This window comes from Arachis hypogaea, chromosome 20, assembly GCF_003086295.3.
Source record: "Arachis hypogaea cultivar Tifrunner chromosome 20, arahy.Tifrunner.gnm2.J5K5, whole genome shotgun sequence".
Lineage (NCBI taxonomy): Eukaryota > Viridiplantae > Streptophyta > Magnoliopsida > Fabales > Fabaceae > Arachis > Arachis hypogaea.
The window spans coordinates 120,626,110-120,641,833 of record NC_092055.1 but is presented as its reverse complement, the minus strand read 5'-3'; the positions used below and the strand labels follow the sequence as shown (position 1 = coordinate 120,641,833).

The following is a 15,724-nucleotide window of genomic DNA, read 5'->3' as shown; positions in this document are numbered from 1 at the left end:
CGTGAGAAGCAAGAAGAGTCATAGTAGACCAGTAGTACAGACTACAGAGTGTGGCACACGAAAATGAAGAGTATGTAATAGTACATAAGAGAATATGCTATTAGAAATAAAGATCCAAGAGAAGATGGAAGAAGATGAATACATGTTATTAGAAAGCATGGCGGGGTGTTTTGGTTTTCTAGTTTTGTATATCTTGGTAAAACTTGTGCATAGCATATGGTGGAAACCAACAAGTACAGAGAAGTTATTGAAGAAGCAAGGGATTAAAGGGACTTGTTACAAACCTTTTAAGGGTGACATCCCAGAAATGAATAAGTGTGCTCGCGAAGCAGCATCAAAGCCTATCAATCTCAACCACCAAATCGTCCCACGAGTCTTCCCTTTCGTTCACAAAATGGTTCGAAAATACGGTACGTACACACCCCCATCCAAATTTCTATCATTTAATTTCAACTCTCTGGAATCGAATTTGTTTTTATGTAGGAGAAGTTTCAGTATGCTGGTTTGGAAGAAAAGCAAGAGTGATAATAGTGGACGCAGAACTTACCCGTTTGATCTTATCAAACAAGAACGGTCAGCTTATTAAGCCGCCGCGTGACCCCTTAATTAAGCTCCTAACCATGGGTTTGACTTCCCTCGAGGGAGAAAAATGGTCTCAACGCAGAAAAGCCGTTACATCTGCATTTCTCCTCGACAAGTTGAAGGTAACAAACTAATAAGTATTAACCAACATACTTGTTACATCAGTAGTAATTACTAATCCTTCAGATTTTATTTTTAATTTTATAGGCAATGCTTCCGGCATTTTCGTACAGTTGTTGTACCATGATTGAACGGTGGCAAAAATTCGTGGAACAAAACAATGGATCCTCTGAGTTGGATGTCACTTCTGAATTGGACATTCTCACGGGTGATGTTATTGCTCGAGCAGCCTTCGGTAGCAGCTACAAAGAAGGAAAGAGAATCTTCGACATACAAAAGGAGATTGCAATCTTGGTGCATGATGCCCTCACCAACATCTACATCCCTGGTTTCAGGTCTGTGTCTCTCACATAATCTATACGCCTACAGAAAAATTAACTATCCATACTAAAATATAAAATAACATTAAAAATGAGTTAAAGAATACATATATTGGTGACTGATAACATTTTGAATTTAATTTAAATTTAAAATGATGTATATATATTTGTATTTGTGGTCTACTAATGTTCATGTGTAAATAGATTTATACCAACAAAGAAGAACAAGAAACGATACAAGTTAGATGTTCAAATCAAAGATATATTGATGGATATGATTAAGAAGAAAGAGCACGCAATGAAAGAAGATGAATCAGAAGGGCGGAGTAGTAATGATTTAATAAGCATTCTACTGGAATCAAGAGAAGTAGGAAAGTCTCTAACAACCAAGGACGTGATTGAGGAATGCAAGTTGTTCTACTTTGCTGGCCAAGTCACCACAAAGAACCTGCTTGCGTGGACCATGGTAGTTTTATCTATACACCCTGATTGGCAAGAAAAAGCAAGACAAGAGGTATTAGATCTTTTCGGCAAAGAACAAATACCTCCCGATTTTGAAGCCATAAACCGCCTCAAGATAGTAAGTCTCGTTTACTGAGTAACTAATCATATTACTAAGGAAAAGTATAGGTCTAAATAGTAAAATATAATTAAATACGATGTGTACACAAAAAATCAACTGCTGAATTATTTTGCAGGTGTCGATGATATTGTTGGAAGTTTTGCGACTATATCCACCTGTACCAGTAATTTCTCGGTACACAACGTGTGAAACGACGGTAGGAAGCATGGCAATTCCAGCAGGGGTGGAGCTATATTTACCATTGTTGCTTCTCCATCATGATGGGAGATATTGGGAGAATCCACAAGAGTTCAACCCAGAGAGGTTTAGCCAAGGGATTTCAAAAGCTTCTAAGGATCAAAATGCTTTCTATCCATTCGGTTGGGGCCCAAGAATCTGCCCTGGCCAAAATTTTGCCCACTTGGAATCAAAGATGGCTCTGGCTATGATTCTTCAACATTTCTCACTCCATCTTTCGCCTTCTTATTCTCATGCTCCATGTGCCCGTCTTACTCTTACGCCACAGTATGGGGCTCCCGTTATTGTTCAATGCATTTCAATTTAGTAATGTAGTTTATGTGAATTTTTCAATCTCTTCTTTCTTTCTCTTGTGCTTACTCTCTAATTCTAATATGTTATAAATAAAAATACTTGTGTCTTTAGTTAATTTTCATCCTTTATTTCCCAACAATATGATAAATTGATGAGAGGGGTAGTTGGTGCGTGCATTTATATCTTGTACAATGACATCACTTGCGTGGCAAATGTTGGGATATATAGAAATGTGGGCATGGTGTGTGTCTAAGTGCCAAGTGTGCAGCATATCCTATGCATGGTACTGATGTTGAAGTTTGGCTTGAAATGCGATAATAATGGCAAATGTGGAGAAGGGAACGGTGGTTGCTGCATTTAATATTATGATGCATCAAAATTTGAAGGCATGGCGTGTGTGTTGGCTCATGGGCTCATGGCTGCCTAGTGGCGACATGGGGGCACCGAATTAGGTTGGGAGCTACACCTACGCCTCTGCCATACAAAGCTACAAGTGATACTCCTTTTTCCCATCAAATAATTATCTACTTTAGAATATATATATATAGTTAGACTATATGTACATTCATTTTAGTCATTAATTTCAGTCACCGTATATAAATATATATAAATATAGACATAAATACAAAAATAAAAAATTTGATAAACAAATCCTACTTTCACCTATAACAAGCGATCCATCTTACTCTCATTAATTTCAGTTACACGCATTAAAATCACCTCATTTTTCCCTCTTTCTCTCACACGATTCTTTCTTTTTTTTTTTTTTTTTTTTTTTATCGGGTGTAATTCTCTCCTTTTTCTTTTCCCTCTCTCTTATGCATGATTCTTAGTTGCGATTTTCCAAAGAAAATCAACCAAAAACAGTCATAACTTGCCTTATTTAGCATTCATTAATTATTGCGATAATTAATTAATGCTAAATAAAGTAAGTTCTGTTTATTTTTTTTTGTCTACCTAACATTATCTCAATTTTCGGTTGCGTTCTTTCTCACAGTTTTTCAACTAATTTTCATTACTTCTTTTCTCCTTCTCTTTGTTTAATTTTGCATTTTCATCTCTATATCAATGTGAATTTCTACTCTTTTTTCTTATTCAATTTATACTTGATTTCACTACTTTCTATATTTGATTTTGCTATCTTTTGTTTGATTTTAGATCTAATTTATTATCAAATATACTTCATTGTTAGTTTCCAATAGCTTGATGAACTTCAGAAAAAAATTTCTCCTCAAAGATATTCCACGTTCCAAGGGCGAAAAATATGAAATTTTTCTCCCTTTTAACTAAAGATTATTGATTATGATTTAATCTAATGATCTATTCGAATACTTTAATTTGTTTGTCCCATTTCACTTTGAATTGAAGCTCGATCTGATGATCACTGCAATTACTTGCTTGATTTCATGCTTCAAGTTTTAAAAGAAAGAGATAAATACCAAATCAGTACTCGAAAGATTTTGACACTAACAAAATGATATTTGATCTTTGTTATTGACAAAATAACTCCCGAAAGATTTTGAGATTTGACAAAAGCATCCAAACGTGATAGCATGATGTCACATTGAATGAAAACACTGATCTAACAATCAAAAGAGTTTCACTAATAACAACAGAGAGCTCCAATGGCATTTCCGACAAGGAGGAAAGCACGAAACTATCACAATGGTGTTTTTGCATCTTATTCTCTCTCAGTCTCACATCCCACCTCTCGTTGTCTTTCTCTCTTACTCTCTAACTTGAAAAAGAAGAAGAGAAGATCGATCTCACTCTCTCTCCTCATGTTTAGTTCGTTGCGTCGAAGGCAATAGCTCCAACCGGCTCCATGGGCGGTGATAGTGCACGATGGCAAAGACGGGACAGCTCCTTCCTTCCTCTTCTCCGTCGTGCCTATGCCATCTCAGCGTCTCTCTCAAGTTGTCTCTCTCTACTCTTCGGGCTTCCTCTCCCTGCAACCGCAACAACTAACAACGGTGACGGCGAGTAGCAGTCCTCCATCGGCGCCCTCTTCTTTCACTTCTCTTCCTTTTCTTCTTTTCTCCTCTGTTTCTCTCTTGATTTTCTCTTCTTCTTCAAGCTAGAGAGAAAGAAAAAATGACGAACAAGAGGTGGGATGCGAGATTGAAAGAGAATGAGATGCGAAAACATCATTGTTGCTGCAAGCTCCCCTCCTTGTCGGAACGCCATCAAAGCTCTCAGCTGCCATCATCACTGAAGCTCTTCCGATTATCAGATCAACGTTTTTTGTTCAATATGATGTCATGCTTTTATATTTGGGTATTTTTATCAAATTTTAAAATCTTTCAGGAATTATTTTGTTAATAACAAAAGTCAAATATAATTTTTTCAGCGTCATTATTTTTCGAGTGCCGATTTAGCATTTACTTCTAAAAGAAATTCTTGTGCACATACTCCTATTCATGCTTTTAAACGTTTCTGCAATGCACTTATTAAGAATTTCAAAAATTCTTCCACCAAATTCAATTCTTTCTTGATTTCTTATTGTTATGAATGCATTTTGATGATGGTCTTAGATCTATTAGTAGGGAATTGCATTAGATTTAATAGAGTTATGTTAATTATATTCTACTTAACCTTTTTCTCATATATTGTTACATTCACATTTAATTATTGTAGCATTGAACTTGACCTTTTTGTTATATATTATTGGATTATTTTGTTTGTTCAATCAGACTTGTTTAAATCCTTATTTAATTCTAAATGTGAGTGCATGTATTATAATATTTTGATTATATATTATTGAATTATAGCATGAGTTCTGCAAGATCATAAAAAACTACTGTTATTATTTTTTTTTACCTTGAAGCAGAATCTAAAGATTAATTGGTTGGAAATAGTAAGCAATAGCAACTTGTTTTGTGTTTAAGTCTGATAATTAGTTCATATTTGGTTATAATTTAATGGATATCTTCCTATTTCATAGAATTTTAGTTGTTAAAGTTTGATTTTGGTTGCTGAATTTATTTGCAGCTTGAGTATTTGATTGAATACTAGATATTGGACTTGGTCAGTTTGGGATCTAATTAAATCTTAGTTACTAAAATTTGATTTTGCTATGTGAATTTAATTAGATTTTGATTGTTGAATTTGTTAGTAGTCAAGTATTTAAAAAATGCGAAAAAATATTACACCCAAAAAAATACCATCAAAAGAACTAGAAAATATGGACACAAAAAAAAAAAAAAAATAGAAACCTCTCAAGTTACTCCATATGTAAATATCACCATTACATCCTTAGAGAAAATAATTGGAGATTAATAAAGAAAATCCAAAGAAAATTAACAGCTCGTTGAGGGGAGAAAGAGTTAACTGGTGCTTGATTCTTCAAATTCTAGCTAGGAGTATTAAATTTTGTATAAATTTTAGATTGTTGTAGTTCAATGGTTCTCTTTGAATGTCGTTGTGTTTCATAAATTTAATTTATAATATCACTTGATTAAGATGAGAACATAGCTAACATGAGAAGAGGAAGAATATATACCACTATAAATTGAATCTGTTTCTTACATTAGTGATGACCTTATTGTTAAACTTTTTTTTATATATTGGAGTTATTAATCTTAAAAATTGTACATGTTATACTAAATTTGGTGTTTAGCTTTTCTTCTCTTTTTGTAATTAACTCCTATTTTTTTTTTTTTACAAGAGACAGAGTACATGAAAGTTTTTTAGAGTGGGAGTAATATGAGTTTTATTATCTTAGACATGTTTAATTATAATTGAATTTTTGTAATATGTGTAAGAATTGGAGTTTTACGTAAAACTATTTTAATAAAATAATAATTTAATTATTTAAAATAGATTCAAAAATATAAAAATATTTTTTTAAAATATAAAGGTAAAATTTAAATTCAGTGAATTTTTTTGAGTTAGAAAATGTATCTTTTGCGAAAGATTTTTGTAAAAATGCGTACCGATACTTAAGCCGGCAGTACCGGCTCTAGTCTGTCCGGTACTGCATATTTTTTGAAAATAAGATTTTGGAAATTTAATTTATTATTTTGAAAGGACAAAAATAATTTATTATTGAAAAACGGGTGTTAATCTTAAATGTTTTTACCCAAAGAGGGCCAAACGGACCTAAAACGCTAACGGGTTAGACTGGATCCAAACCGAGCCCAAGGCCCAACATATATAAACCCATTAATGAGCCAAATCAACTCATTTTGACCTAAAGAGAGAGTGGGGGGCGCTGATGGTGAAGAGAGGAGAAGAGGGATGACACTATTCACCTTCTCATTGTTCTAGCCATAACTTGAGCTACGGTGCTCGATTGACGAGCCGTTTGCGGTCACACGAAACTCTTGTCGAGCTCTTCATTTCTATCTAAACAAAGTGGTAAGAAACTCGAATTTCAAGCTCCAGTTTTCTGTTCTTTGGCAAATTTGAGTTGTGGCTTTGTTAGATTGAGATTTTCATAGTTTTGTTTGTTTAGAGGTGATCTAGCATTGGAATATTATTGGATTTTGCCCTTAATCTCGTTGAGTAAGGCAAGATTTTACTAAACCCTTGTATTTAGTTATTTTGTGAACCTTAGGTTTGATGTTTAGTATGTTATGTGATGTTAGATTGAGTTTTAGTGTTTGTTGGAGTTGGTTTAAGGCTTCGGATCGAGTTTGGTGGCTTCGTTTTGGTGTTTGGTACATTTTGGAAATCGGCCAAAGTATGGTTTCGGTTTTCTTTATGTAATATGTAATATTTCGTGAACCTTAGGCTAGTTGACCTAAAGATAGGATTGAATTGAATGCATATGTTAATTGAATGTGATTTATGATTTGGAGGTTGATATAATGTTGTATGAAATGGATATGGTTGAGGAGTGATGTTATACGTTGATGGTTATTGATGATAAATGTTGTGGTGGTGTTGTGTGGAATAAATAGAAACTTGTTGAATTGGGATAATAATGATGATGATTACAAAATTTGATGATGAATGATGATAATTGTGTATATGGCTTGTATATGGGATAAGGTTATTGGAGTTGAGAGTGTGGAATGAATTATGAGAATTTATAATGATTAGTAGATGAACAATGATTGGAATGGCTAGGAATGGTGTAATTGTGATGGATTGATGCTTGAGTTGAGGATTATTGAGATTGGTGATCTATAAGTAGGAAATGTAAAACAATTGATGGTTTAGGAAAATTTAAGAATAATGGTATGAGTTATGTTGAGTGTGAGAAATAAGAATAGAATTTTGGATGTTTGGTATTGTTGGATTGTGAATAATTGGTTTTGAATTGAGAGTGTTGGTAAAATTGAGTTTTTAAGGTTTATGGTAAAAACGGATTTTGGACCAACTTTGGTGGATCATATATTGAGCTGCAGTTTTTTAAATTGATTAAATTTTGCATCAAATTAAAGATAATTCAAAGAGTTTTAAAACAGTATAGATTTCGTAGAAATCAAAATTTTGTAGAAAAAGATATTATCGTTGGAAGTTGGTGTCAAAAATCTTATTTCTGTGATGTTGCAGAAATTGTGAGTTCTGGTTTGTGTGCGCACGCACACTGCTATGCGCGTGATCTGAACAGGGACCACATTCTTACTTGTGCGCATGCACACACTTGTGTACACGCACACCCTGTGATTTTCAGAAAACGTGCGTACGCACACTTTGGTGTGCACGCACACACAGGGATATGCCTACTGTTCAGAGTGTTCGCACACCCTGGTGCACACACATATTCTGTTAAATTTTCAAGTTGTGTGTATGCATAACATCATGCGTACATAAAATCTGGAAAACTCTTCTGGGCATGCGTACGCACAACCCTATGCATACGCACACTACCCTATTTTTCAAAGAAAACCTTGTTTTTAACTGTTTTACCTTTCCGGCAAGCTTGTAAATTTCCGTAACACCTATTTAAAACCTTTTTACCAGTTTAGGGTCTTGAATCAAGGTAGAAAACAATAAAGGAATAAAAAGGGTATTTTTAGTTATGAGTTTAGAGCCGGTGACATAGGTTTTTGGAAGGTTTGTGTAAATCCTAACTTGAATTGGTGAATGCTGAGTTGTGAAGTATAGGTTGAAGAGATTTTTGGGAAGTGGGAATGCTTATGATGAATTTGAGAATTTGGAAACCGGTGATGGTTATGATGAGTTGAGAATTCGGAAATAAATGATGAAACTATTGAATTATATGGGAGTATGCAGGGCCTATATCCCTGGCGTGGTAGTTTTTTTGCTGCAAGAGTGTGCAGGGCCTATATCCTAGGCGTGGCAGTTTTTCTGCTGCAAAAGTGTGTGGGACCTATATCCCCGGCGTGGCAGTTTTTCTGCTGCAAGAGTGTGCCCAACACTATATCTTTGGAATGATTTATGATGAGGCAGTTGTTGTTGATTCCTTATTTGCTACATGAGTGTGAGAGCCTATATCTTTGGCGTAGCAGACTCCCTGTTGCATCAGTGTGCGGGGCCTATATCTCCGGCCTGACAGATTTCTCTGCTGCATGAGTATGGAGAGTCTATATTTCTCGGCGTGGCAGGAAGACTACATTCGAAAGGATGTGTCAGGTTGGTATTTATAGATCGACAAGTGATATCACGAGCCAATAGGACAAACATTCATCATATGCATCTTCTACATGTTTGTTTGCTTTGCTTAATTTTTGTTATGCCTAAATGAAACACATGTTTACTTTCTAATTAATCTAATTGTTGTATATGTACTTTACTTGTACTTTACTTGTCTGCATTACTTGTGTTTTCTTTTGGGATTGAGGAGGCTCGGTAGGAGGTGACGATGGGATTGCATGGAGGTTAGGTTTGCGAAGGTTGTGGGATACAACTGTGTGATTGGTATTGGTTAGAAATCCCTTAAGTTTAGATAACCCTGTTTATGGTTTATGTTTTAGTTATTTACTTTTGTTTTAAGCTTGAATATCTATATTGGTGTGAAGTTCTAGGATTGCCTTTGGTGTCCTGGAACCTTACATCTTATATATTGGGAACTATTACCATATTGAGAACCTCCTGTTCTCATACCATATGTTGTTGTTGTTTTTCAGACACAAGTCGCAAATCCACTGGTGCATAAAACTGGCTCTGCAGAATTCGCACAGATAGATCGGCAGGTATACCGGGTCGTCCAAGTAATACCTGAGGTGAGTCAGGGTCGATCCCACGAGGATTGTGGTTTGAGCAAGCAGTAGATACCTTGCAGATCTTAGTTAGGTGGATAGAAATTATAGTTTGTCATGAAAAGCATAAAACGAATAATTAAATAAAATGTTACTGATTAAACGAGAATTCAATGGTGATAGAATGGTTGAGGCTTCGAAGATGCTTTGTCTTTCTGGATTAACTTTTCTTACTGTCTTCTTCAATAACCTTCTGATTCCTTCAATGACAGCCGTAAGTGATTAACTCATGTCCTCTCATCAAGTTAACCTCCTCTACTACAGCAATCCACCACGTTGAGATGACTCATGTCCTCTCATCAAGTCACCTCTAGGTTTCTCACTGTAGCAGAAGATGAAGCTATAAGCAGTCCACTCCCCTTCACGATCCTACTCAAGGTGCCACAGACAAGGCAGATCTTTTGGATCAGAAAGTGCTGCTTCTCTGACTCTAGCCTTAACACCACAGAAACTTCACGCACCCATAGACAACGGGATTATATGTCACATATCCAAAGTAGCTCAGATGCTCTATAGGAATCCACAATGCAATCTCTAGCTTTAGTTCAACGCTATCCGGGTCAGGAATCGCACAGAATCCATGTAGAACAAGGGTGATTGTCACGGATCACCCTCAATCATAAGATGAAGAACGAGGTTACATAAGAGAATAGAATCAGACATATTGAATGAAAACAGTAATACTATTGATCCATAAAACTCAGCAGAGCTCCTAACTTTAACCTTAGGAGGTTAGCGACTCATGCTGATAAAAAAATACAATGAAAGATTCGAATGGGCAAGAGTCCTCTAACAAGGGTGAACTCTTGTATATATATACTAATCTAATGACTAAGGAATACAGAAATATAATAGACTAGACTTAGGAGTGAGGAATACAGAAATATAATAGACTAGACTTAGGAGTGCGAAAATCCACTTCTGGGGTCCACTTGGTGAGTGTTTGGGCTGAGCTTGAGTGTCTCTCACGTGCTAATGTCCCTTAGGGGCGTTGAACGCTGGTTAGGGACCCCTTTTTGGGTGCTGGACGCTAGGAATAGGGCTGGGGGCTGCGTTGAATGCCAATTTTCGGCCTTTATTTCCGAAGCAAAGTATAGACTATTATATATTTCTGGAAAGCCCTAAATGTTAGCTTTCCATAGCCGTTGTGAGAGCATCATTTGAACTTCTAGAGCTCCAAAAAAGCTCCTTCGAGTTCACGGAGGTCAGATCCTAATAGCATCTGCAGTCCTTTCTCTGTTTCTGAATCAAACTTCTGCTCAAACTCCTCAATTTCAGCCAGAAAATACCTGAAATTACCATAAAACACACAAACTCAAAGTTGAATCCAAAAATGTGAATTTTGCACTAAAACCTATGAAAACTTAATAAAACTTAAACAAAACATAATGAAAACAATATGAAAATGATGCCAAAAAGCGTATAAAATATTCGCTCATCAGAACACCAAAATTAAACTGTTGCTTGTCCCCAAGCAACCCAAAAACAAAGTAGGATAAAAAGAAATATAAGGATACAATAAATCTCAAAGTTCTTAATGAAGCTTAGTTTCAATTAGATGAGCGGGACTAGTAGCTTTTTGCTTCTGAATAGTTTTGGCGTCTCACTTTCCATTGAAGCTCAGAATAGTTGGCATCTTTAGGAATTTAGAATCCAGATGATACTATTAATTTTCTTAGTTAAGTTCTTTTTGATTCTTGAATATAGCTTCTTTAGAGTCTTGGCCGTGACTCTAAGCACTTTGTTTTCCAGTATTACCACCGGATATATAAATGCTACAAACACTTTAACTGGGTGAACCCCTTAGGATTGTGACTCAGCTTTGCTAGAGTCCCCAGCCAGTAGTGTCTAGAGTTCTTAAGCACACTCTTTGCTTTGGACCACGACTTTAACTGCTCAGTCTTAAGTTTTTCACTTGACACCTTCACAGCACAAGCATATAGTTAGGGAAGCAGCTCATTTGAACTGCCTAGGCTAAGATATTTCTTTTAGGCCCTCCTAACCATTGATGCTCAAAGTCTTGGATCTTTGCTCTTGCCTTTTGGTTTGAAGAGCTACTGGCTTTTTGCTCTTGCCTTTTGATTTAAAGAGCTATTGGTTTTTTCTGTTTTTTATTTCTTTTTCAGCTTGCTATATTTTTTTTATCGCATACATTTTTTTCTTTAATTGTTTTTTGCTACTTTTTCTTGCTTCAAGAATCAATTTTAGGATTTTTCAGATCACCAATAATACTTCTCTTTTATCATCATTCTTTCAAGATCCAACATTCTTAACTCCAACATCAAATATGCATTGTTTATTCATACATTCAGAAAATAAAAACAATGCCACCACATCACATAATTGAACTATTCCTAATATAAAACTTGAAACTCATGCATCTTACTTTTCTTTTTCAATTAAAATAATTTTTCTTTTAAGCAAGGTGATAGATGCATGAAATATTTCATAGCTTTAAGACATAAAGTTGATCATGCACTAGAAATAGACAATAAAACACAATACATGGAAAATAGAAAAAATTAACATAGGCAACAGGGGAGTAAAGGGAACGAGTCCACCTTAGTGATGGCGGCTGCTACTCCTTCTGGATGATCCAATGGAGTGCTTGATCTCCTCTATGTCACGCCCCTACCTCTGTTGTTCTTCCCTCATGGCTCTTTGATCTTCTCTTATGTCATGGAGGATTGTAGAGTGCTCTTGATGTCCCATCCTTAGTTGATCTATGCTAGAGCTTAATTCTCCTAGAGAAGTGTGCAATTGGTCCTAATAGCCTTGGGGAGGAAATTGCATCCCTTGAGGCATCTCAGAAATTTCTTGTTGGGACAGCTCCACATGCTTTTGCTATGGTCCATGTGCTGGCTCTCTAGTTTGTTCTATCCTCTTTTTGGTGATGGGCTTGTCTTCCTTAATAGGAATATCTCCTTCTATGATAATTCCGTTGAATTGCATAGATGATAGATAAGGTGGAGGAATGCCAACCTTTCTAAGGGGGAAGGCTTTTTAGCTTTCTTATACCACTCTTGAGGTTTTACCTCATGTACCTCCACATCACTTCCAATCATGATGTAACGAATCATGATAGCTTTGTCTATGGTTACTTCTGACCGATTTCTAGCAGGAATGATAGAGTGTTGGATAAATTCCAACCATCCTCTAGCTACGGGCTTGAGGTCAAGCCTTCTTAGTTGGATAGGCTTGCCTTGAGCATCCCTCTACCACTGAGCTCCTTCCACACAATGTCTGAAAGGACTTGGTCCAGCCTCTGGTCAAAATTGACTCTCCTAGTGTAAGGATGTGGGTCTCCTTGCATCAATGACAAATGGAGCGCCAACCTTACACTTTCCGGTCTGAAATCCAAGAGACACCCTCAGACCATGGTGCTCCAATTTTTGGGATGAGGGTTCACACTAGTGTCATGGTTTTTAGTAACCCATGCATTACCATAGAACTCTTGCACCATCAAGATCCCAACTTCTGGGATAGGATTGGTTAGGACTTCCCAACCTCTCCTCCAAATTTCTCTTCGAATCTCCGGGTACTCATTCTTTTTTAGCCTAAAGGGGACTTCAGGAATTCATCTTTTTCTTTGCCACTACTTCATAAAAGTGATCTTGATGGGCTTTGGTGATGAATCTTTCCATCTTCCATGATTTGAAAGTAGAAGCAACTGCTTTTCCTTTCCTCTTTCTAGAGGATTCTCCAACTTTAGGTGCCATAAGTGTGAATAGAAAGCAAAAAGCAAGTCTTTTCTAACACCAAACTTAAAAGCTTTGCTCGTCCTTGAGCAAAATATGAAGAAAAGAGAAGAAAAGAGTATAAGAAGAAGAGAATAGAGGAGAAGGAGAGGGATAGTAGATTCGGCCAAGAAGGTCTTTAGTGTATGAAGGGTAGGAAGAAGGGGTATTTATAGAAGTGGGAGAGGTTGGGTTCGAATGAATGGGTGGGGATTGGGTGGAAAATTTAAAATTTGAAATGGGTGGGGGTTGGTGGGAGTTATAATGGTTTTGGGAAGTGATATGGATGTGATTGGGTTAAGATTTATAGGGAAGAGTGTGTGGGAAAGAGTGAAAGGAAGAGAGAGAAGAAGGTGGGGGTAGGTGGAGATTCTAAGGGACCCACTGATCCTGAGGGGCTAGGAAATTTGAGTTTCCTGCGCCCTTGTGGGCGTTGAATGCCCAACACTTGCTCCTGGCTGGTGTTCAATGCCAATAATGTGCCACTAAGTAGGCGTTTGAACGCCCATTGGGGTGTTCCTGCCTGGTGTTCAACGCCAGGTTTCTGCCCCATCACTGGCATTCAATGCCAGCGATGTGTTCCCTGGCTGGCGTTCAACGCCAGCACTGTGCTCCCTGGCTGGCGTTCAATGCCAGCAATATGCTCTTCATGGGCGTTGAACGCCCACTCTGGCCTCCCTAGCTGGCGTTCAACGCCAGCAATGTACTTCATGGGAGTTGAACACCCACTCTGGCCTCCCTGGCTAGCGTTCAATGCCAGCAAGGTCTCTGCTCCAGGGTGTTTTGTTTTCAGCGCTGACTGTTTCTGTTTTTGTTTTAACTACTGCACATGATCATAAACTCAAAGAAAACATGAAAGTTAAACTAATATAACTTAAATAAACTTAAAGAAAAACAAGAAAACATTAATTATTGATGGGTTGTGACGAGTGTACAAAAGCATGGGTTTGGATTTTCGCACTAAAAATAGGATTGACGTTGCAAGTATAGTCCAATCCAACCATTGATCATCAATCAAATTATAATCTTAAAGATGTCATAATCAACACAAAATAATTGGGAGTTTTAAATCTCGGGTCGTTCTCCCTAGGAACTAATGCCCGTAAGTGCACAATTTTGGTTGTGAGAATCAAAGGAGTTTTCAATGATGAGGAAGCAATAAAGAAATAAAGAACAAGACAAAATTGCAATCAACAAAGCAATAAAGGAATAAACGAACTAAGTACGTAATATAAACAAGTAAAACTATAAAGTGATAGAAAGGTGATTCAAAACAGAAAAGAAACCTTGACTTGGGATGAGTTATGGAATCCCTTCCTTGCCATAACCACAACTATGATAATCATGATGGATTAATCTCACTAGGTCAACCCTTAACATCGAAGGATAAGTTAAGTGAGCATAATTGTTATTAATCCACATGTCCTAGCTAACTTACTAATTACCTTAGTAAAAAGCTAGTGTTAGTGGAAACAATAACAACTAACAACCCAAGAATTATCACTAAATGTTGGACATTATGGCTCTAATAATCCATATACTCATTTTCTCCCAAGCCAAGGGGTGGAAATCATCCCATAACTAAGATTGGCATTTCATCAAACACATAGAGAGCATGAACATAAAATATGGCAAAATTGAGAAATTAATGAAAGCTATGAACCATAAATGACCAAAATCAATAAAGGTAACTCACCAAACATAAAGTAAGCATCAAACATCAAATTCAATAACTAGAAATCCAAAATTGCAAAACTATGCATATATTGATAAGAGAAATGAAAATAGATGAAAGTGTGGAACAAGTGTAGTAATTAAAAGAGAAATTAAAGAAATAATTACAATGAGATAAAAAAATCCAAAGACAAAATTGAAGTATAAAATGATACAAACCCCAATTAAACCTAAGGAAACTTGAGAGAAAAACCTAAACTAAACTAACCTAAAACTACTCCTAAAAACTCCTCTCCCAAGTATGGTAGTGTATGGTATGATATATAGTTGTTTCCCCCTTCAAATATGCTCCAAAGCCTTCAAAAATGGGCCAAAAAGCCCCCAAAATGCGAGTCCACGTGACTTTTTAATGGAGGCATGCGCTGGTACTTGTGCGGACGCACAGGTCTGTGCATGGGCACATTTGCTGATTTTCCTCTTGTGCGTGGGCACAGACCTGTACGGACGCACAGGTCCTGATTTCCATTCTGCCCTAAGCATGGGCACAGCCTATGCGTGGGCACAGGTCCACTTTTTACCCTGCCTTGTGCGTGGGCACAGACCTGTGCGGACGCACAGGTCCTGATTTTGACCCCTGTGCGTGGGCACAGGCTGAGATGCTTTTCTCTTTTGTTTTCTTCATATTTTCTCCCTTTTTGCATGCTTTCTTCCACTTCTACCAACCCATTCTTGCCTCTAGGACCTGAAATCACTCAACAAATATATCATGGTATCGAATGGAATAAAAGTGAGATTATATTGCTCAATTTAAGCACAAAAATGCATGTTTTCACATTTAAGTTTAATTTAGGGGTCAAACATAAAAGTATGCTATTTTGGTGAATAAGTGTGAGTTTATGTGATGAAATCCATCCAATTCAAGCTAAAATATATCGTCAAATATGGACTCATCAATTCTCCCATACTTAAACAATAGCATGTCCTCATGCTAAACCAAACAAGGAG

General features: G+C 36.7%; 1 protein-coding gene across 2 annotated transcripts; it reads left to right on the top strand.

The window, feature by feature from the left end:
• Positions 1-2,251, top strand: LOC112784401 (cytochrome P450 72A397). Of its 2 annotated transcripts, none has more exons than XM_025827583.3 (5): positions 1-410; positions 496-704; positions 790-1,037; positions 1,227-1,602; positions 1,721-2,251. In XM_025827583.3, the coding sequence occupies exons 1-5, from the start codon at positions 95-97 to the stop codon at positions 2,147-2,149; spliced, it is 1,578 nt and encodes a 525-aa protein (XP_025683368.1). In that variant the 5' UTR covers positions 1-94; the 3' UTR covers positions 2,150-2,251. The 2 variants fall into 2 exon arrangements, with proteins under 2 accessions (XP_025683368.1, XP_025683366.1); XM_025827581.3 differs by having other exon boundaries at positions 484-704.
• The last annotated feature ends 13,473 nt before the right edge of the window (positions 2,252-15,724 follow it).

What these genes read in the sequence shown, in the direction of transcription:
- LOC112784401 (XM_025827581.3), top strand. Translation starts at nt 95, where the DNA reads ATGCTATTAGAAATAAAGATCCAAGAGAAGATGGAAGAAGATGAATAC. An exon ending in TTCTCCTCGACAAGTTGAAG is followed by an intron (nt 705 to 789) that starts GTAACAAACTAA and finishes TTAATTTTATAG; the next exon opens with GCAATGCTTCCGGCATTTTC. An exon ending in ATCTACATCCCTGGTTTCAG is followed by an intron (nt 1,038 to 1,226) that starts GTCTGTGTCTCT and finishes ATGTGTAAATAG; the next exon opens with ATTTATACCAACAAAGAAGA.